The sequence below is a fragment of the Squalius cephalus genome (assembly GCF_949319135.1).
Source record: "Squalius cephalus genome assembly, chromosome: 9".
NCBI lineage: Eukaryota > Metazoa > Chordata > Actinopteri > Cypriniformes > Leuciscidae > Squalius > Squalius cephalus.
Window position 1 is genome coordinate 45288132 of NC_137130.1, and position 22843 is coordinate 45310974.

Consider the following 22843-nt stretch of genomic DNA (forward strand, 5'->3'; position numbering starts at 1 on the left):
GGACTCTAATCTAGGGTGTTGGACCAGGACTCCTTTCTTTTTATCATCAGACTGGCAGAAAATGCACTGCTTCCAGTTAATGGACTCCTCAGCTTGACATACCCCTTCTTAAATATATCTTAAAAATATATCTAAATTACGTCATATGCTCTCAGTGACAAATGCGGAACAATTAGTTCATGCGTTCATGGCCTCAAGGCTAGATTACTGTAATGCTCTACTGGGTGGTTGCCCTGCACGCTTAATAAACAAACTACAGCTGGTCCAAAACACAGCAGCTCGAGTTCTTACCAGAACCAGGAAGTATGACCAAATTAGCCCAGTTCTGTCAAAACTGCATTGGCTCCCTATTAAACATCGCATACATTTTAAAATATTGCTGATCACGTACAAAGCACTAAATGGTTTAGCTCCGCAGTGCTTGAGCGAGCTCTTAACGCATTATATTCCTTCACGTCTATTGCGATCTCAAAATTCCGGCCAGTTGATAATACCTAGAATATCTAAATCGACTGCTGACGGTAGATCCTTCTCCTATTTAGCACCAAAACTCTGGAATAGTCTTCCTAACATTGTCCGGGAAGCAGACACACTCTGTCAGTTCAAAGCTAGACTAAAAACACATCTCTTTGACCTAGCATTCACATAACACATTATAGACTTCTATAATTCAGTGTTAGGCTGCATAGATTAGGTCAGCCAGAACCGGGAACACTTCCCTAATATTAGCTAGCTAGTTAGCTAGTGTTAGCTAACTATAAAGTAGGCTAATTTGTAGGGGGAAAAATACTCTTTCAAACAATCGTCATTTATGACACTGACACGCACTATAATGTTAGCGACCTGTTAGCAGCAGTCATAAATGTATATGTTGTTTGAATATTGAACATTCTGAGGTAAAAATTAAGATAATAGACTACTTACTATATATGTACCAGATGCTCTGTAAAACAATGTTCTTGAGGGATGACACAGCTGATATAATATGTTGTGTGTTCCAAAACAACTATCCCAGTATATCAGAAGTCTGAGGAGCAAAAGTCATATATGACACACACTATACAGTAATATTAGCTAGCTTAGTTAGCTGTAGTCATATATGTATGAATATGTTGTTGAAATGTATAACATATTTTCTGAGGTAAAATGAAGATAATGCTTACTATACATGTGTTAGATGCTCTGTAGTCTGATATAGCAAGTCTGAGGAAGGGCCATTGGCTCGAAACATCACTGCAAATAAAATCTTTCAACAGAAACTACTTTGTGTGTGGATCACTCTCAGCACCCGTTCTAGTAGGTTTGCAATGTGCATGTTTTTGTAATTCCCACAATAAATATTAAATGTTTTAATGAGTGATATAAAAAATCTTTAATTTTTGAAGAACAGCTGGAATATGAAATGATAACTTTTCATTACAAAGATATTGCAAGAAAACAATCACATTTTCCTACTCATTTTTTTCCTACTCATGCATCGAAGGGTCAATATGGTAAAGTGTAACTAGCACCATTGGATTCCTTGACCCTTACAGTGTGAGTTTAGCAGTAAAAATCAACATTCCAGTTTATTCAGAAGTCGAGATATTACAATTTTACATTTTACGGTGGCCATTTTATTAACTTCAATATGGCCGCCATATAGACATCTGAGCAAATGCAAACATTGATTTTCTGACTCCTTATACAATAACCTTTCCAAAAATGTATAGTTTAGCAAATCCCAAAAAAATTCCCACAAAGGTTAAAATCTGAATATAATTAACCTGACTAAAGTACTTGAGGATGATCTAAATAACCCTTTTAATATGGGAGAAGTAGAAAGAGAGTTAGCTAAAACTAGAAAAACGGCACCAGGAAAAGATGAAATAAGCCATATTATGTTAAAACATTTAAGTACAGAAAGTAAGGAGAAATTGCTAATGTTATTTAATAAAATATGGGAAGAAGAGAGAATTCCTGAAAGTTGGAAAGAAGCAATAATTATCCCGATAAGGAAGCCAGGAAAAGATCCTAGTAAGCCAACAAACTATAGACCTATAGCATTAACATCGCATATTTGCAAAGTAATGGAGAGAATGGTAAATGAGAGATTAATGTATTTTTTTGGGAAAAAAAAGGTTTGATAATGGAATTTCAAAGTGGGTTTAGGAGAGGAAGGGGAACAATGGATGCAGTGTTGTGTTTAGAGGATGATGTAAGAAAAGCTCAAATAAATAAAGAATCTGTGCAGTATTTACTGACGTTGAGAATGATATGATATGTTATGGAGAGAGGGATTAATGATTACATTACACAAAATGGGAGTAAGAGGTAAAGTTTTTAACTGGATTTTAGATTTTTTAAAAGGAAGATCAACTGAAGTTAAAATAGGAACAGACACTTCAAATAAGCATAAAGTAGGAAATGGATCACCACAAGGGAGTGTTATAAGTGTTATATTGATGTGGGTCCCAGCACATGTGGGTATTATAGGAAATGAAAAGTTAGACAAAATAGCTAAGGAAGCACTGAAACAAGAGAATATAGAAGCAGTCGTCAGCCTTTCAAGATCAGAAGGAAAGAGTAAAGTATGGGGAGACATCTCTATAAAATGGCAACAAAGGTGGGACCAAGAATCAAAAGGAAGACATTTACTCAATTAAAAAAAGAGTCGGCACTGTGGAAAATAAGAGAGGAAACAGGAGAGAAGAAACTATTATAACCAGATTAAGAGTAGGGCAGACTAAACAACTAAATAGATATAATGGGGAACATCTAACTGGGTGTTGTGATGATCAGTGTCAAATACATGAGACTGTACAACATGTGCTTATTAATTGCTCAAAATATGAATTACAGAGGAAAGATATGATAAAAGACATGGGAAAAATAGGACTAATAGGACATGGAGTAAAGAGTATAATGGACTGCAGTGGAATGAAATATTTGATTTGTTATTTGATACTAAAGTATATGGGAAATAATGAGAGCCAGAAGATAGCAGTAATGCAACACTATGATGCAAGCTGCCGTTAAAACCCAAAGAAGAAGAAGAATGTCCTGCTGTTCGTCGCAGCTGAGCCATAATCTGACGTCACTTCCGCATCGTGTGTGTGTGTGTGTGTGTGTGTGTGTGTGTGAGAGAGAGAGAGAGAGAGAGCGCTTATCCTCGCGAACTGAAACTGAAACAAACTTGAGCTCAAACTCAGAGAAAGAGACTCATCGCGATGCGGATTCAGACGCGCAAACATGAAGCTCCGCGGCTCTGAAGTGTGTGTTTCACTGCTGGTGTGTGTATCACTGGGTGAGTCCATCACTGTGTGTTAGTGACGATAATGTGTGTGTTTCACTGGGTGAGTCCATCGTTACTGTGTGTTAGCAGAGAATGTCTAATAGGAAGAGAATTGGCACTCTCTGCTTACTTCCGGTTTCTGGACTGGCTGCAGTAACACGTCTCTGTCCATGCGGGGGCGCTCGCAGGCGAGTGCAGAATGAATGGAGGTCTATGGCGAAAAACCCTCAAAATCCACTTTTCTCAGGATAGCCTATACATTTTTGTCTAGTAATTTGAATGTTGTATTCGAAAGGAGATGCAAAGAAATTACACATTGCTGGGTGTTAGATTTTTTTAGAGTCACTTATTTGGTTTAAAAAGTCTTTTAAAATGTCAATTCTGACGTCATTAGCAGAATGCTAGCGTGTTATGGGCAACAACAACTCAACCTGTAAGAAATCGAAAAGAAATAAGTACTCGTTCATTCAACTTTCGACCTATAACCCATGTTGAACTTGCAAAACCTACAATAAAATCTGAGATTTCTCAACGGCAATCAGGTGAAAGAGACACATTTAGCCGTCTAGCCCCATAGACTCCCATTCATTCTGCACTCGCCCGCGATCACCTCCAGTGGAATTCTAATGGAACTGCAACCAAGATCGATACAATGGGGCTAATAGGAAGTGCCAAGGCTCTCCGTAGACGGGCTCTGGTGTTAGTGAGATAAAAGCTGTGTCCCAATGTGAAGGCCGTGGACTTCAAATGATGCAGCCTATGCGTCCTCCGAAGGACGCACCATGTAGCCTTCGTGGGATTTCCTAATTGCTTAGCCAGGTGTTCCTGATTACCAAGGCGCCAAGCAACGGTGCGAGTGTATGCTGCCATCCTGATAATTCATTTGATATAATTGAGTAAATAGCTATGGAGCCAGAATTGGCTATTGTCATTTTATGTTTTATATGTAGCCTAAGGATGTTTCAGGTCATGTACTTTCGTCTGATCTCTCGATCAGAGGACAGAAGGCATGAAGTAGATTGAGCACAACAGGGTTCTCTACAAAGATTTGGTCATATTGATTATTTATTGGCCCTAGAAATTTGCATATTAATTAAATATGATACAGAAGGCTAATATAGTCATAAATAGGCATTATACTTATTGTTCAACAGAATTTTACAAAGAATAATGTAGTGAATAAATGTTTTAAAAAATATTGTAATACACATTGTCAAACAAGCATTCTGTTTTCAATTAATTTATTCCCCAAAAGGACTTGCGTATCCTGGGGATGCAAACATTAAAATAAAAAATAAGTGAAATTCTATTATTTGTGTCCTAAAAAGATGGAAAATAGCAATAATAAATGTTGTGAATGTCTCTTTATGTGAGCAGAAGGGACGAGCTGTCAGACCGCTGATGATTAACGGATGATCTCGTACACTAGTAGTGTCCAGTCCAGCGTTACTCGTGAAAGGCTGGGATACACCACACGCCTGTAGCTCAGGTCTGCGACCCGGGAGAGTCTGCAGGAGCTGCCGAATGCCGGCGCCGCTCTGCAGATTCAAAATCACGTAGTGTATGATGGGCACAGACTCAGATTTTTTTAGCTTCAGATTATGATTCCATCCAGTCGGAGGATAGCAAAACATGTTTGACATTTTGAGCAGATTTAAGAACACACATCGTAGTGTATGACGCTACTGGGACCGGAATAAGCCTTAATATTTGCGTCCTCAGCGCCGCTCACCTCGAACTCCCACTGTAATGCCGGGTGACGTTCCTCTCTTTGTTTTATTTTAACGCAATACATGTTGTTATGCGTAGTTTATTCTAAACGTGCTGTATCTTTTTTTCTGGACGATGCTCAATTCACAAATTAATAATTCTTTTGCATCGATTCTGTTATAAACGTCATTAACCAATTTGGCAGAACTGTCTAAATCGAATCAGTTTGAATGATTTGTTCCTGTACACTGAATCTGAAGCGGTTTCACACTCGGACTCGTAACAGGAAGAATTAAGAACATCAAGTGTTGGATGAAGTGGACCTACAGTCAAGTGAAAGCAAATCTGCAAATGCATCCTATTGTTTGCCAGCGATGAAGACCTTTATTAGTTGAACATCTTCGTAAGCTGTCTGTGAATGAATGATACTTTCCATTTCATTTCATTCAGGGAATATTTTACAACCAAACAGATTATTAGTCTACGCCACGATAGCACTACTACAGAGAATGACATTACCAGTTTCTTGGACATATACATTAATTTAAACATTAAATAAGCCATTGTCCACAGTTTATGAAATGAACACGCGGTGATGTGTGTGTGTGTGTGTGTGTGTGTGTGTGTGTTGCGCAGTGGCGTGCGAACTCGTCTTGAAAACGAATGCCTTTGCCTTAGTTAACCAGTTTAAACACGTTTGCAGAAATATACATTTGATCACATGTTGGAGAACAGACAGAAGACGACCCGTGATGTGCGTTTGATGGTAGTGTGTGTTCAGATGTTCAGTAGCGTTCATGAGCGCGAGCACATGAAGAGTTTAACTCTTTCTTCTCCGTGTCAATGGTTTCCTTTACATGCCTGTGAATGCAAAACTCTGCAGATTCACTTTATTTCCACATTGTTTAATAATCCAAATGTAGTTGTTGTTATTATACAAACCAAAGGACAGGCAATGATTTCCGGGCTGAAAAAAAAAATGCTTGTCTCTGTGTTTGTTGCAAAGATAGCCTATCTAATTATGATAATAATAATCATTTAAATTAAAAAATATAAAAATAATAACACACACACACACACACACACACATATATATATATATATATATATACAGTGATGGAAAGAGTACTGAAAAATTGTACTTGAGAAAGTATTGCTACTTAAATTATTTACTAGAGTAGAATACAGGAAAATAATGACTCGAGTAAGAGTAAACAAGTAGTTTGCTGAAAAACTATTCAAGTAACTACATTACAAAGTACTTTAGTATATTTTAATAATAATACTATACGTGTTGTATCCATTAAAGAAAACACATTTAGTTTCTTATTTATGTTTAAATAATAGGCCTATAATGTTATTTTCTAATTTCATCTGTGTTGATTATATGGAAAGTGAACAGCAAGATAGGGATAAGATAAGTAAGATGGAGTAAGATAGGATAATTAGATGCGCAATATCAGGAGACAATGACATATGGAGTGGGTCAGACATGATTTTGACCACTTGATTAAGTTTTGGTTAGAAGTCAAGTCAAGTCAAGTCAAGTTTATTTATATAGCGCTTTTCACAACATAGATTGTATCAAAGCAGCTTCACAGTAATAAATTAAAACAATACATCAACGTTTGTTTCTAGTGGAACGTCCATGTTTGGTAATGCTGATCAATAGTATCGTTGATTTATTAGTTAGATTAAATATCCCCAAATATCCCCAACTGAGCAAGCCAAAGGCAACAGTGGCAAGGAACCGAAAAACTCCATCAGGACCTAATGGAGAAAAAAAACCTTGGGAGAACCCGGGCTCAGTCGGGGGCCAGTTCTCCTCTGGCGTTTTTGAACTAGAGACCGGATTTAACTGTAAGATTAAAAGTATTATATGAATGCCTGGCTGAAGAGATGCGTCTTTAATCTAGTTTTAAACTGGGAGAGCGAGTCTGAGCAACGAACAGTATCAGGAAGGCTATTCCAGAGTTTTGGAGCTAAATGTGAAAATGCTCTCCCTCCTTTGGTGGATCTGGATATCCTAGGTATGACCAAAAGCCTCGAATTTAGTGACCTTAAAGAGCGCGATGGATTATAGGGCGATAGAAGATCCGTTAAATAGACTGGAGCTAAGCCGTTTAGGGCTTTATAAGTCAGTAGCAATACCTTGTAATTAATACGTGACTTTATAGGTAACCAATGTAGTGATGTTAAAATTGGTGTTATATGATCATATTTTCTTGATCTAGTAAGAACTCTAGCGGCGGCATTTTGGACTAACTGTAGCTTGTTTATTGAGGATGCAGGACAACCAGCTAATAAAGCATTACAGTAATCTAGTCTCGAGGTCATGAATGCATGAACTAACTTTTCTGCATCAGAAACTGATAGCATGTTACGTAGCTTAGCAATGTTTCTAAGGTGGAAAAGGCTGTTCTTGTAACATATGAAATATGATTTTCAAAAGACAGGTTGCAGTCTAGTATAACACCCAGGTCTTTTACTGTAGAGGGTGAAGTAACAGGACATCCTACTATGTTAAAGTTGTAGTGTGAGAGGTTTTGTGGGCGGTTTTTTGAACCGATGATTAGTACCTCTGTCTTGTCTGGATTTAATAAAAGAAAATTGCGCGTCATCCAATCTTTTATATCTTTAACACACTCTGTCAATTTGGATAATTTAGCGTTTTCATCTGGCCGTGATGAAATATAGATTTGAGTGTCATCAGCATAGCAATGGAAACTAATTCCATGTTCCTTTTAATATTTCCAAGTGGCAGCATATATATTGAGAATAATAGAGGGCCTAACACAGATCCCTGTGGCACTCCATAGTTTACTGGAGTTATGATCGATTTTTCTCCATTTAAATAAACAAAATGGTAGCGGTCAGATAAATATGATCTAAACCAGCTTAATGCTTGTCCTTGAACACCAGTATAATTTTGTAGTCGATCTAAGAGTATTGTGTGATCTATAGTATCGAACGCAGCACTAAGATCAAGTAAAACTAATATAGAGATACAGCCTTGGTCAGAAGCTAAAAGTAAATCATTTGTGATTTTAACGAGCGCAGTTTCTGTGCTATGGTGCGGCCTGAAACCAGATTGAAACTTTTCATAGGTGTCATTTTCTTGCAAGAAAGAGCCCAGTTGAGCGGACACAGCTTTTTCTAGTATTTTAGACATAAAAGGTAGATTTGAAATGGGTCTATAATTTGCTAGATTATGTGGATCTAATTGTGGTTTCTTAATGAGAGGTTTTATAACTGCCAGTTTAAATGTTCTTGGAACATGACCTAAAGATAAAGACGAGTTAATAATATTGAGGAGAGGCTCTTCCACTATAGGTAACACTTCTTTCAATAGTTTAGTTGTTATAGGATCTAGTAAACATGTTGTTGTTTTAGATGAAGTGATAAGTTTATTTAACTCTTTTTGTTCTATAGTTGTAAAGCACTGTAATTGTTCTTGCGGGGTGATAGTTGAGGCTGAGATATAAGGCGCGATTGAGGATTGAACGTTTACAATTGTGGTTCTGATGTTTTCTATTTTCTCAGTGAAGAACTTCATGAAATCATTACTACTAAACTGTAACAGAATATTTTGTTCAGGAGACATCTGTTTATTTGTTAGTCTAGCCACGGTGTTAAATAAGAACCTAGGATTGTTATGGTTGTTTTCTATTAGTTTGCGGAGATGCTCAGCCCTGGCCTCTTTTAGGGCCTTTTTATAACGTGACATACTGTCTTTCCATGCGATTCTAAAGACCTCTAAGTTAGTTTTTTTCCATTTACGCTCTAAATTACGGGTTTCTCTCTTTAGAACATGCATAGTATTGTTGTACCATGGTGCTTTACTTTTCTCTCTGACCTTTTTTAGTCTAATGGGTGCAACAATATCCAATTTTCCAGAGAGAATGGTGCTCATAATGACGGCGGACTGCACCGCGTGCAGCTCAAATGTGTCTTCACCTGCACCAAAAGGTAGACTACTTACATCTGATATATTCGCCATTTTAACAGATGGACAGTACGTTAAGTTAGCAACGACGCTACCAGTGATGCTATCAATATTAATACTAATTTATGGCTGAAGTCTTGGATATAATCCGTCTTTTTAGTGGTACGGGTGTAGAGTAGACGCACGATAGGCGAAAAAATTTTTGTTTGTAAATGAATGCGGAGAAGACGCGTTCAGCCGTGATCCACGGACGTAACCTATAAGAGTATCCAGCGTTGGATCACTAGGCTTGAGACGCGTCTGCTCAACAGTCCGCGTTGTAACTATGAGGTGAGGAAAAGTAGAAAATGTTCGTTGTAAGTGAGTTTAAAGAGAAATCAAGAATTATAAATCAATCGATGGAGCTCCAAAGACAACAACGCGTTCAGACGCGACGAACGCGTAGAAAGCCTTTCTTTAAACTGAATTTCGTTTTGTAAAAATTGTATCTTAATTTTAATCAATGTTTCATCAACCAATTGTCTGGATTTAATAAATAAGTTGCAAATATAGCAACCACTAAAATCAGGACGTGGAGGCACTGGCGCGTGAACTCGTCTCATAAATGAACCGAAACTCAGCGTATAGGCTACTTGCCTCACATACATGAGAAATATATTTATGGAAAGCTGGAAATGTCTACTTTTAAACAAAACATGTGCATTTCTTTCTGTAGGCACGTTCACAATACTCCAAAGATTGCGAGTCAGCATTGTCAACTTCATCTTTGCAGCCGACACTGACACAGAAAACACCAGTTGATTAATAAACAATTAAAATGTCTCCTTGCTATATTTGACACATTCATAATCATTACTTTTGCCGGCTTTGTGGCAAACTTAATGCGTGCGCTTAAGTGCGGAACAGGCTTATTACATAAACGCTCATTATGGTTTAGTCTCTCCAGTATTAAGTAGTTAAATTAATATAAATATGTGATTAGTCAACTAATGGCTTAAATGAACAACTACAAATTAACAGCCCTTCTTATTTCACATATTTTCGAACCAGCATGACACAAAGGGCATTCTTCATAAAGTCTCTCTCCGCTCTGGAGGATATATCCCCACTCCGCTCACATGCTCTGGTGTGAGACAGTGTGTTCCTTCTGTTGTCTGAGAGTTGATTGACAGCTTATAGGTGCATTATTGGCAGCGTCACCCTCTGGTTACATGAGCGCGTCACCACCGCATCAGCACCGAAAACATGGAGATTTTTTTAGACAATAATCACACAACCTATTCCATATTCTATAATTAAAACAACTAATCGAATATTCGAAAATTGTGACCCATCCCTAATAAGCAACATGATTTTGGAGCAAACCATGATATTAATCTCATAAATTGTCGTGTTTGACACTATGCTAAGCTAACATACTAGCTCTCCCTGTTGCCAAGAGCATTGTTTTATTGCTAATTTTGAAAAGTCCACGTAAGATCATTTGAATGTTTTTTTAAGAAGGGTAAGTGAGAGGTCTAATTGAAGAAATGATGGATTAAAATAGTATGAATAAAAAAGTGCCAGTAAAACAATAAAGCAGGGTATGGTTTAACATGTTAAATTTGTGGTTGGGGGAGGAGGACCTGCGCCTATCATGTGTTGTGGTCATGTCTAGGCGCAGGTCCTCCATCTGATCTGGATACGGCCCTGATCCGGCTGACTACATCATGCGTTGTGGTCGTGTCTAGGCGCAGGTCCTCCATCTGATCTGGATACGGCCCGGATCCGGCTGACTACATCATGCCTTGTGGTCGTGTCTAGGCACAGGTCCTCCATCTGATCTGGATACGGCCCGGATCCGGCTGACTACATCATGCGTTGTGGTCGTGTCTAGGCACAGGTCCTCCATCTGATCTGGATACGGCCCGGATCCGGCTGACTACATCATGCGTTGTGGTCGTGTCTAGGCACAGGTCCTCCATCTGATCTGGATACGGCCCGGATCCGGCTGACTACATCATGCGTTGTGGTCGTGTCTAGGCGCAGGTCCTCCATCTGATCTGGATACGGCCCGGATCCGGCTGACTACATCATGCGTTGTGGTCGTGTCTAGGCACAGGTCCTCCATCTGATCTGGATACGGCCCGGATCCGGCTGACTACATCATGTGTTGTGGTCGTGTCTAGGCGCAGGTCCTCCATCTGATCTGGATACGGCCCGGATCCGGCTGACTACATCATGCGTTGTGGTCGTGTCTAGGCGCAGGTCCTCCATCTGATCTGGATACGGCCCGGATCCGGCTGACTACATCATGCGTTGTGGTCGTGTCTAGGCGCAGGTCCTCCATCTGATCTGGATACGGCCCGGATCCGGCTGACTACATCATGCGTTGTGGTCATGTCTAGGCGCAGGTCCTCCATCTCATCTGGACACGGCCCGGATCCGGCTGACTACATCATGCGTTGTGGTCATGTCTAGGCGCAGGTCCTCCATCTCATCTGGACACGGCCCGGATCCGGCTGACTACATCATGCGTTGTGGTCGTGTCTAGGCGCAGGTCCTCCATCTGATCTGGATACGGCCCGGATCTGGCTGACTACATCATGCGTTGTGCTCGTGTCTAGGCGCAGGTCCTCCATCTGATCTGGATACGGCCCGGATCCGGCTGACTACATCATGTATTGTGGTCGTGTCTAGGCGCAGGTCCTCCATCTGATCTGGATACGTCCCTGATCCGGCTGACTACATCATGCGTTGTGGTCGTGTCTAGGCGCAGTTCCTCCATCTGATCTGGATACGGCCCATATCCGGCTAACTACATCATGCGTTGTGGTCGTGTCTAGGCGCAGGTCCTCCATCTGATCTGGATACGGCCCGGATCCGGCTGACTACATCATGTGTTGTGGTCGTGTCTAGGCGCAGGTCCTCCATCTGATCAGGATACAGCTCGGTTCCGGCTGACTACATCATGTGTTGTGGTCGTGTCTAGGCGCAGGTCCTCCATCTGATCTGGATACGGCCCGTATCCGGCTAACTACATCATGCGTTGTGGTCGTGTCTAGGCGCAGGTTCTCCATCTGATCAGGATACAGCTCGGATCCGGCTGACTACATCATGTGTTGTGGTCGTGTCTAGGCGCAGGTCCTCCATCTGATCTGGATACGGCCCGGATCCGGCTGACTACATCATGTGTTGTGGTCTTGTCTAGGCGCAGGTCCTCCATCTGATCTGGATACGGCCCGTATCCGGCTAACTACATCATGCGTTGTGGTCGTGTCTAGGCGCAGGTCCTCCATCTGATCTGGATACGGCCCGTATCCGGCTAACTACATAATGCGTTGTGGTCGTGTCTAGGCGCAGGTCCTCCATCTGATCAGGATACAGCTCGGATCCGGCTGACTACATCATGTGTTGTGGTCGTGTCTAGGCGCAGGTCCTCCATCTGATCTGGATACGGCCCGGATCCGGCTGACTACATCATGTGTTGTGGTCTTGTCTAGGCGCAGGTCCTCCATCTGATCTGGATACGGCCCGTATCCGGCTAACTACATCATGCGTTGTGGTCGTGTCTAGGCGCAGGTCCTCCATCTGATCAGGATACAGCTCGGATCCGGCTGACTACATCATGTGTTGTGGTCGTGTCTAGGCGCAGGTCCTCCATCTGATCTGGATACGGCCCGGATCCGGCTGACTACATCATGTGTTGTGGTCTTGTCTAGGCGCAGGTCCTCCATCTGATCTGGATACGGCCCGTATCCGGCTAACTACATCATGCGTTGTGGTCGTGTCTAGGCGCAGGTCCTCCATCTGATCTGGATACGGCCCGGATCCGGCTGACTACATCATGTGTTGTGGTCGTGTCTAGGCGCAGGTCCTCCATCTGATCTGGATACGGCCCGTATCCGGCTAACTACATCATGTGTTGTGGTCTTGTCTAGGCGCAGGTCCTCCATCTGATCAGGATACAGCTCGGATCCGGCTGACTACATCATGTGTTGTGGTCGTGTCTAGGCGCAGGTCCTCCATCTGATCTGGATACGGCCCGGATCCGGCTGACTACATCATGTGTTGTGGTCGTGTCTAGGCGCAGGTCCTCCATCTGATCTGGATACGGCCCGTATCCGGCTAACTACATCATGTGTTGTGGTCTTGTCTAGGCGCAGGTCCTCCATCTGATCTGGATACGGCCCGTATCCGGCTAACTACATCATGCGTTGTGGTCGTGTCTAGGCGCAGGTCCTCCATCTGATCTGGATACGGCCCGTATCCGGCTAACTACATAATGCGTTGTGGTCGTGTCTAGGCGCAGGTCCACCATCTGATCTGGGTACGGCCCGGATCCGGCTGACTACATCATGTGTTGTTGTCTTGTCTAGACGCAGGTCCTCCATCTGGTCTGGATACGGCCCGGATCCGGCTGACTACATCATGCGTTGTGCTCGTGTCTAGGCGCAGGTCCTCCATCTGATCTGGATACGGCCCGGATCCGGCTGACTACATCATGCGTTGTGGTCATGTCTAGGCGCAGGTCCTCCATCTGATCTGGATACGGCCCGGATCCGGCTGACTACATCATGTGTTGTGGTCGTGTCTAGGCGCAGGTCCTCCATCTGATCTGGGTACGGCTCGGATCCGGCTGACTACATCATGCGTTGTGGTCGTGTCTAGGCGCAGGTCCTCCATCTGATCTGGATACGGCCCGGATCCGGCTGACTACATCATGCGTTGTGGTCGTGTCTAGGCGCAGGTCCTCCATCTGATCTGGATACGGCCCGGATCCGGCTGACTACATCACGTGTTGTGGTCGTGTCTAGGCGCAGGTCCTCCATCTGATCTGGATACGGCCCGGATCCGGCTGACTACATCATGTGTTGTGGTCTTGTCTAGACGCAGGTCCTCCATCTGATCTGGATACGGCCCGGATCCGGCTGACTACATCATGCGTTGTGGTCGTGTCTAGGCGCAGGTCCTCCATCTGATCTGGATACTGGCTGGGTCCGACTGACTCAGAATATAACCTCGGGATATAAACAGAAAGAGTAACATTAGCGTAGATGCCATTCTTATGATGTAACAAGTACATCAGGTGTTATAGGTAGCGTTATACTTTTACACTGTAAAAGTACTATGTGACGTGTGAAAACCTGTATCCGACCTTACCTAAGCGTGTTTGATTGTGTGTGTGTGTGTGTGTGTGTGTGTGTCCCAGCTCTTGCAGATTTGAGCCCTCCTCAGAATCTCTCTGTTCAGAGTCTCAACACACAGTATGTTCTGCGCTGGGACTGGGCTGACGATCAGCAGAGCGCCATCAACGGGACGATCACCTTTACTGCACAGTATCTCGCGTAAGAACACTATATCTCTGCTTTCATCCATAACATCATGTTTATTTAGATTATTGAGCCAATCTTCTAATTACAGATAACAAAATGAAAAATAATTACACAGGCTGGACAGGTCATAATAGATTCTTGTGAGAGATTTGAGGTTCATGTCCTGTAGTATAAAAATATTTGTATACAGTATATTGACTTGGGATGCACAGTTATGATAGCCTGGCAAGCCAGACTACATCAAGATGTTTAGTCTGGCAACTCACCATAGACACGCTCACTTCGAGGGGCGGGATAAACGGCTGTCTTTCAAATTCCCTCTGCACGCAATAGGACAGCGCTTCAACCAACCAGAGCGTTTTCCCAACAGCGGAGCTAGTTGATAGATTCATTCAACTTTTGCCATATCTGGCCGGCAAAACGACGAACACATCTTCCTTTTTTAAAGAATGACTTAAGTGCCGTTCTTTGCTCTTTTCTCAAAGAAAAACTTAACTCCAAGTCCTCCAGAGTCGCGGACAAAGCCGATTCGAAAGACTGTTCTCCAGCAGCCGTCATTCTTTGTTTTCAAGTCGCAGGCAGGTAACCGTCGCAACTCTGTCGTCACATGTTAAGCCCGCCCCGCCTACTCTATACGCGACGTGATTGAACACCCCCATACTGAGATATAATTTAATTTTCACATTAAATTAAATAAAGTTTTCTTATTGTGGGAAAAGCATACTGTCATTGACCCGATTTTAGCAATAACAAAGATAACTGATGGATCCTTTATGGTAATACATATGATATGGTACAACTACAGTGCAATGCAAATAGTAAATATAAGATAAAGTGAGAGGTAGGCTAATAGTAAATAGTTTAGTCAATAAAATAAACAAACAGTATACAGCAAATAAAATAGTAATGAAAAGTATAATTATATAATATCATAAGTACTAATATAATAATAATAATAATATATTGATAATAGCATATAGTTTATGTATAATACTATAATAATAGAAATAGAATATGAAATATCAATTACAGAATAGACAATAAAAATATAATAAGTTAAATTGTTACTATGAATAGTAAAATAATTTAACAGCATAACTATAATAGATTGATAATCGCAAGTGGTATATTATTATAATAACAATAATAAATAATGTAAATTTATACATTTTAAAATATTATTACATAGGCTATATAAAATAAAATGACGCAACCCTGTCTCTTTTTGTTAAATTTCAGTTTTTAAAAGGTATAAGAAGCTAAGTCAAGAAATAAAGTAAACGATCCAGTCAAACATATAGCAGGCTACACTGTTAAAGTTAAATAGCCTAAATATATAAAGTTATGAAACTTCACTTTGCCCTCAGCCAAAACAATCTGCCAAGGAACAAATTATAGATTAATGAAACCAAAGATCGCCCGTTAGATAAACACAAGACGAATTATTCTCACTAGACTGACAGCGACGAACGTCAGAACTCAGAAGCTCTAGCCGAGGCAAGGCTGTTCTCGGCGGGGTACATGAGCGCTGAGCGCCCGCGGTGATCGCTGGATCTCACAACTCCGAAACCGTCAGATAACATTTTTAAAAAGGCGCTATCTTTATAAATAAACCACAGATTTGAGCTTTAAACAACTACATTGTCGACTGAAAAACTCTTAAAACTACATTTCGTGACACAATAACAGTAGTATTTTTAAATTTCGTGGCCTTTCTCCTCTGAAAATAAAAATAGTAAATGAAATGCAACCAGAAACAAATTTTCAGTTTTGCTTGTGAAAGGTAATTCCCTGAGACCTGTTTTCAATTGTGTGGCGATTTGTAAAGCCCCAAGCAGCACAAGAAATAGGCATTTTTCTCAATTCTCGTTATGAGAAGTATGGGTATGGGAAAGTTGCCCTCCGCAGTATGGCGGCGCCGTTGACGTACGATCCAGCGGCCAATAGGGCGTCTATGTATATTATGTCTATGATTGGCCTGACCCAATTTGGGGTTTTGCAGCTAGAAGGTCTATTGAGAGTGTCTAGACCCACCTGGCTGCAAAATACATTTTGCTGCCGCTAGGGTGCGTCTAGATTTCTAGGCTACAGATATGAACATTTAGGCCAATATCGATAACTGTTATTTCTTTACATTTGAAAGCTGATAACCGATATATTGGCCGACAAATCTAAATTCAAATTTGTATATATTGATAGCCTGAATACAAAAACAAAAGGCTAACCATTAAAAGCCATGTCCCAAACACTTCAACATAAATCAAACATATACAATATAGTAGCCTACTTTGAACCATTGTAAGATTCCTTAACTTTTAAAATTAATTTTACACTCCTATGGCCAAACGTGAATGCACAAGCAAACTTGTAATCCCTGTTCTGGATGTACTATTCCCACAACAACACGCTGAAGCACATCAACTAAACCCAGAGATTTCACAACGTTTTATTACAATAGTGTTCTAATTATAATGGCATGTATATGACAGTCCCAAGTTATAAATGTGCATTGCTGTTTGAGCTGCGCACGCTAAAGATAAAGATGATCACTGGTACAATTAAGTGCTTTACTGCATCGTTCATTAACTCAACCAAACGCATCCTATATTAGATTAATCAGATATATACACACACAATAAACATATTACAATTTACAATGGCACAAAATGCTGTGAATGCTCAAGTGAACTTGACTGTCCTTGTCATGAAGGCTCTAATAACCGTAGACGCGCTCTTTCCGCCACAACGCGCTCGTCGCTCTTAAACACTGGCGAACCAGAATTAACAACATGCTTTTACAGTCGTAAAAAAATTCTTATTATCATAATCTGTCCAGATGTTTTGTTTTATTCTTGGTCTTCTCAATGTGACTTATTTCTATAAATTAAATTAAAGGCAGTACAACAAATACTACCTTGATGTGTAATATAGAATTATTTTTCTAGTAATTCGTGTCATTTTTGCATCATAATAGTAAGAATTAAGTGAGAAATGTGCTGAATTGTGCTTGGAATGTTTCACCAAATCTATGCAAAGCATAGGCAAAAGTTCATGGGAACAGACGTCATCCAGCCAATGATAATGAATTCTAAAGCATTATACTGTATATATTGTAAGTAAATATATAGAAGAATACGGAAATATCCGGAAATCCGGCTTTTCCGACCTGAAAATGATGCTCTCGTAAATCATGCAATTTTTAAATTTTTTTTTTTTGCAGGTCGCGCGCAAAGCACGGTTCGGGTATTGTTAAACATAATGACCGCTCACCGCTGTCAACGTTTTTTGTTCCTCTGATTCATGCCTTCATGTCATTCCGCAAGTAGTCCATTCATTTGTCACGATGGAACTTCTTTCAAAGCAGAGCTCCACCAAAGAGCCTGCACTTGTTGCAGAAGGTTATCTAAAGTGTGCTAAGAATTTTGGACGTGTGGGGCGAACTATTTCTTTTCTTAGCTGAAGCCGACAACGGGACAAAATAAATGTAAAGAGAGACAGTGGAGTTCCTATTTTCGTTTTGACAAGTATAATAAATTCTGTAGTCTACCCCTTACATGACCTGGCAAGTGACATTATAATACGCATAAAACTCCCCCGACATGGTTAGAAAATACTGCCTCTAGAGCAGCTGCACATCGAGAAAATGTCATAGCATGATCAGAATAGCCGCAACAGGAAAAAAAAGAAACAAAGAAATCTGTAAAAAAAGAAGAAAGTCGAAACATTTCAAAAATAAAGTCGAAACAGTACGAGAATACAGTCTTCCGTAGAAGTTGCGTGTGTGCTTGCCATTGTTTCACATTGCTGCACAGGCATTCATAACTGTGCATGTCCACTGGCGCAGATCGAGTGTTTCCAATTCATTGCGCGTGTGTATGTAAAGAAATGCGCTTCTTAAGTCGAACTGCCTCGGACATGGATCTACACAAAATAATTGTATCTGGGGTTTCAACAAAAGGAAATTCTACAGGTGCCAATCTACCAACATGGCATTAGGCTACCATTATAGGACGTTATAAAATATAATATAATATAATATAATATAATATATAGGACGTTTGCACTGTATTTCATTAAATGTATATAAATGATGTCACTGTGTGTGTGTGTGTGTGTGTGTGGGGGGGGGGCCAATCACACCTATGCATGTTAATGCTTTGACATAATGCATGATTTGCCAATCACACCTATGCATGTTAATGCTTTAATAAATAAACTCCAAATGGGAGACATCCAGCAGTTTCCCTCAGACATCATGTAGAAACCCTCTGTCCAGGGTCAGTGAGTGCTTTACTTCACATGATGAATCGAGTCACTCATGTGGTCTTTCCTCCAACAGTGTCCGTAAGCCGACTCACAAGCAGAAATGGAGGACCGTGTGCGCAGATGGTCTGGAGCGGCGCTGTGATTTCACTGATGCTGGACTGAGTTACTGGGGCATATATCTCCTGCGTGTGCGGGCCAACACAGCACAGCATTTCTCCAACTGGACCAACATCACCTTCTGCCCAGATAAAGAGGGTGATTAAACTGGTCTGTTGTAATCTGGCCTCGGCTCTTGATTCTGCGGTGTGACCACTGCTCTGTCCCTCTCCTCTGTAGCTGATCTAGGTCCTCCGTCCAGTGTGAAGCTGACCTCTGTTAAAGGAGATCTGGAGATCGTCATCGCTGACCCTCTGAGCAGCACCAACGAGTCCATGAAGACGCTGGTCCAGGACATGCAGTACCTCATCCACTACTGGAAGCAGCTTGAAGGCTATCAGGTATCTGTGCGCTAATGACCAGCCGTTGCACTGCATAGATCAGCGGTCCTCAACTCTGGCCCTCGAGGGCCCCTGTTCTGCAGGTGATCAAACACACTGGCCTGGTGTTCTCTAGTGGTCCTGCAGAGATCAGTCCTGATCAAACACACCTTCCTGGGGTTCTCTAGTGGTCCTGCAGAGATCAGCCCTGATCAAACACACCTGCCTGGGGTTCTCTAGTGGTCCTGCAGAGATCAGTCCTGATCAAACACATCGGCCTGGGGTTCTCTAGTGGCCCTGCAGAGATCAGTCCTGATCAAACACACCTGCCTGGGGTTCTCTAGTGGTCCTGCAGAGATCAGCCCTGATCAAACACACCTGCCTGGGGTTCTCTAGTGGTCCTGCAGAGATCAGTCCTGATCAAACACATCGGCCTGGGGTTCTCTAGTGGCCCTGCAGAGATCAGTCCTGATCAAACACACCTGCCTGGGGTTCTCTAGTGGCCCTGCAGAGATCAGCCCTGATCAAACACACCTGCCTGGGGTTCTCTAGTGGTCCTGCAGAGATCAGTCCTGATCAAACACATCGGCCTGGGGTTCTCTAGTGGTCCTGCAGAGATCAGTCCTGATCAAACACACCTGCCTGGGGTTCTCTAGTGGTCCTGCAGAGATCAGCCCTGATCAAACACACCTGCCTGGGGTTCTCTAGTGGTCCTGCAGAGATCAGTCCTGATCAAACACATCGGCCTGGGGTTCTCTAGTGGCCCTGCAGAGATCAGTCCTGATCAAACACACCTGCCTGGGGTTCTCTAGTGGCCCTGCAGAGATCAGCCTTGATCAAACACACCTGCCTGGGGTTCTCTAGTGGTCCTGCAGAGATCAGCCCTCATCAAACACACCTGCCTGGGGTTCTCTAGTGGCCCTGCAGAGATCAGCCCTGATCAAACACACCTGCCTGGGGTTCTCTAGTGGTCCTGCAGAGATCAGCCCTCATCAAACACACCTGCCTGGGGTTCTCTAGTGGCCCTGCAGAGATCAGCCCTCATCAAACACACCTGCCTGGGGTTCTCTAGTGGTCCTGCAGAGATCAGCCCTCATCAAACACACCTGCCTGGGGTTCTCTAGTGGCCCTGCAGAGATCAGCCCTCATCAAACACACCTGCCTGGGGTTCTCTAGTGGTCCTGTAGAGATCAGCCCTGATCAAACACACCTGCCTGGGGTTCTCTAGTGGTCCTGCAGAGATCAGCCCTGATCAAACACACCGGCCTGGGGTTCTCTAGTGGTCCTGCAGTGATCAGCCCTCATCAAACACACCGGCCTGGGGTTCTCTAGTGGTCCTGCAGAGATCAGCCCTGATCAAACACACCTGCCTGGGGTTCTCTAGTGGCCCTGCAGAGATCAGCCCTGATCAAACACACCTGCCTGGGGTTCTCTAGTGGCCCTGCAGAGATCAGCCCTGATCAAACACACCTGCCTGGGGTTCTCTAGTGGTCCTGTAGAGATCAGCCCTGATCAAACACACCTGCCTGGGGTTCTCTAGTGGTCCTGTAGAGATCAGCCCTCATCAAACACACCTGCCTGGGGTTCTCTAGTGGCCCTGCAGAGATCAGCCCTGATCAAACACACCGGCCTGGGGTTCTCTAGTGGTCCTGTAGAGATCAGCCCTCATCAAACACACCTGCCTGGGGTTCTCTAGTGGCCCTGCAGAGATCAGCCCTGATCAAACACACCTGCCTGGGGTTCTCTAGTGGCCCTGCAGAGATCAGCCCTGATCAAACACACCTGCCTGGGGTTCTCTAGTGGTCCTGCAGTGATCAGCCCTGATCAAACACACTGGCCTGGTGTTCTCTAGTGGCCCTGCAGTGATCAGCCCTCATCAAACACACCTGCCTGGGGTTCTCTAGTGGTCCTGCAGAGATCAGCCCTGATCAAACACACCTGCCTGGGGTTCTCTAGTGGCCCTGCAGAGATCAGCCCTGATCAAACACACCTGCCTGGGGTTCTCTAGTGGCCCTGCAGAGATCAGCCCTGATCAAACACACCTGCCTGGGGTTCTCTAGTGGTCCTGCAGAGATCAGCCCTGATCAAACACACCTGCCTGGGGTTCTCTAGTGGTCCTGTAGAGATCAGCCCTGATCAAACACACCTGCCTGGGGTTCTCTAGTGGTCCTGTAGAGATCAGCCCTCATCAAACACACCTGCCTGGGGTTCTCTAGTGGCCCTGCAGAGATCAGCCCTGATCAAACACACTGGCCTGGGGTTCTCTAGTGGCCCTGCAGAGATCAGCCCTGATCAAACACACCTGCCTGGGGTTCTCTAGTGGCCCTGCAGAGATCAGCCCTGATCAAACACACCTGCCTGGGGTTCTCTAGTGGTCCTGCAGAGATCAGCCCTGATCAAACACACCTGCCTGGGGTTCTCTAGTGGCCCTGCAGAGATCAGCCCTCATCAAACACACCTGCCTGGGGTTCTCTAGTGGTCCTGCAGAGATCAGCCCTGATCAAACACACCGGCCTGGGGTTCTCTAGTGGCCCTGCAGAGATCAGCCCTCATCAAACACACCTGCCTGGGGTTCTCTAGTGGCCCTGCAGAGATCAGCCCTGATCAAACACACCTGCCTGGGGTTCTCTAGTGGTCCTGCAGAGATCAGCCCTCATCAAACACACCTGCCTGGGGTTCTCTAGTGGTCCTGCAGAGATCAGCCCTGATCAAACACACCTGCCTCGGGTTCTCTAGTGGTCCTGCAGAGATCAGCCCTGATCAAACACACCTGCCTGGGGTTCTCTAGTGGCCCTGCAGAGATCAGCCCTGATCAAACACACCTGCCTGGGGTTCTCTAGTGGCCCTGCAGAGATCAGCCCTGATCAAACACACCTGCCTGGGGTTCTCTAGTGGTCCTGCAGAGATCAGCCCTGATCAAACACACCTGCCTGGGGTTCTCTAGTGGTCCTGCAGAGATCAGCCCTGATCAAACACACCTGCCTCGGGTTCTCTAGTGGTCCTGCAGAGATCAGCCCTGATCAAACACACCTGCCTGGGGTTCTCTAGTGGCCCTGCAGAGATCAGCCCTGATCAAACACACCTGCCTGGGGTTCTCTAGTGGCCCTGCAGAGATCAGCCCTGATCAAACACACCGGCCTGGGGTTCTCTAGTGGCCCTGCAGAGATCAGCCCTCATCAAACACACCTGCCTGGGGTTCTCTAGTGGCCCTGCAGAGATCAGCCCTGATCAAACACACCTGCCTGGGGTTCTCTAGTGGTCCTGCAGTGATCAGCCCTGATCAAACACACCTGCCTGGGGTTCTCTAGTGGTCCTGTAGAGATCAGCCCTGATCAAACACACCTGCCTGGGGTTCTCTAGTGGTCCTGCAGTGATCAGCCCTGATCAAACACACCTGCCTGGGGTTCTCTAGTGGTCCTGCAGTGATCAGCCCTGATCAAACACACCTGCCTGGGGTTCTCTAGTGGTCCTGTAGAGATCAGCCCTCATCAAACACACCTGCCTGGGGTTCTCTAGTGGTCCTGCAGAGATCAGCCCTGATCAAACACACCTGCCTGGGGTTCTCTAGTGGTCCTGCAGAGATCAGCCTTGATCAAACACACCTGCCTGGGGTTCTCTAGTGGTCCTGCAGAGATCAGCCCTGATCAAACACACCTGCCTGGGGTTCTCTAGTGATTTTAAATCAGATACATATCTGATATCTGGACATCCGACCTACGTCTAAACCTGCATATCCGATTCCCCTTTAAATTCAAGCCACCATAAGATGAGGACAACACGTTAATTCACAAAGAAAGCTGTTTAATGTTGTATTATGAGGCAGACATGCCTGTATACGCTCGCTCACAGCTTTTTA

General features: G+C 43.5%; 1 protein-coding gene across 1 annotated transcript in view; it reads left to right on the top strand.

Annotated features, from left to right (window-relative positions):
• Positions 1–3072: 3072 nt before the first annotated feature.
• Positions 3073–22843, top strand: part of LOC307165016 (interferon alpha/beta receptor 1a-like) — a 29557-nt gene continuing 9786 nt past the window's right edge. The window contains exons 1-4 of the mRNA XM_079882270.1: positions 3073–3286; positions 14122–14257; positions 18585–18766; positions 18848–19008. Of these exons, the coding sequence (XP_079738396.1) occupies positions 3232–3286; positions 14122–14257; positions 18585–18766; positions 18848–19008 (534 nt within the window). The 5' untranslated portion in view covers positions 3073–3231. The remainder of the gene's footprint in view (positions 3287–14121; positions 14258–18584; positions 18767–18847; positions 19009–22843) is intronic.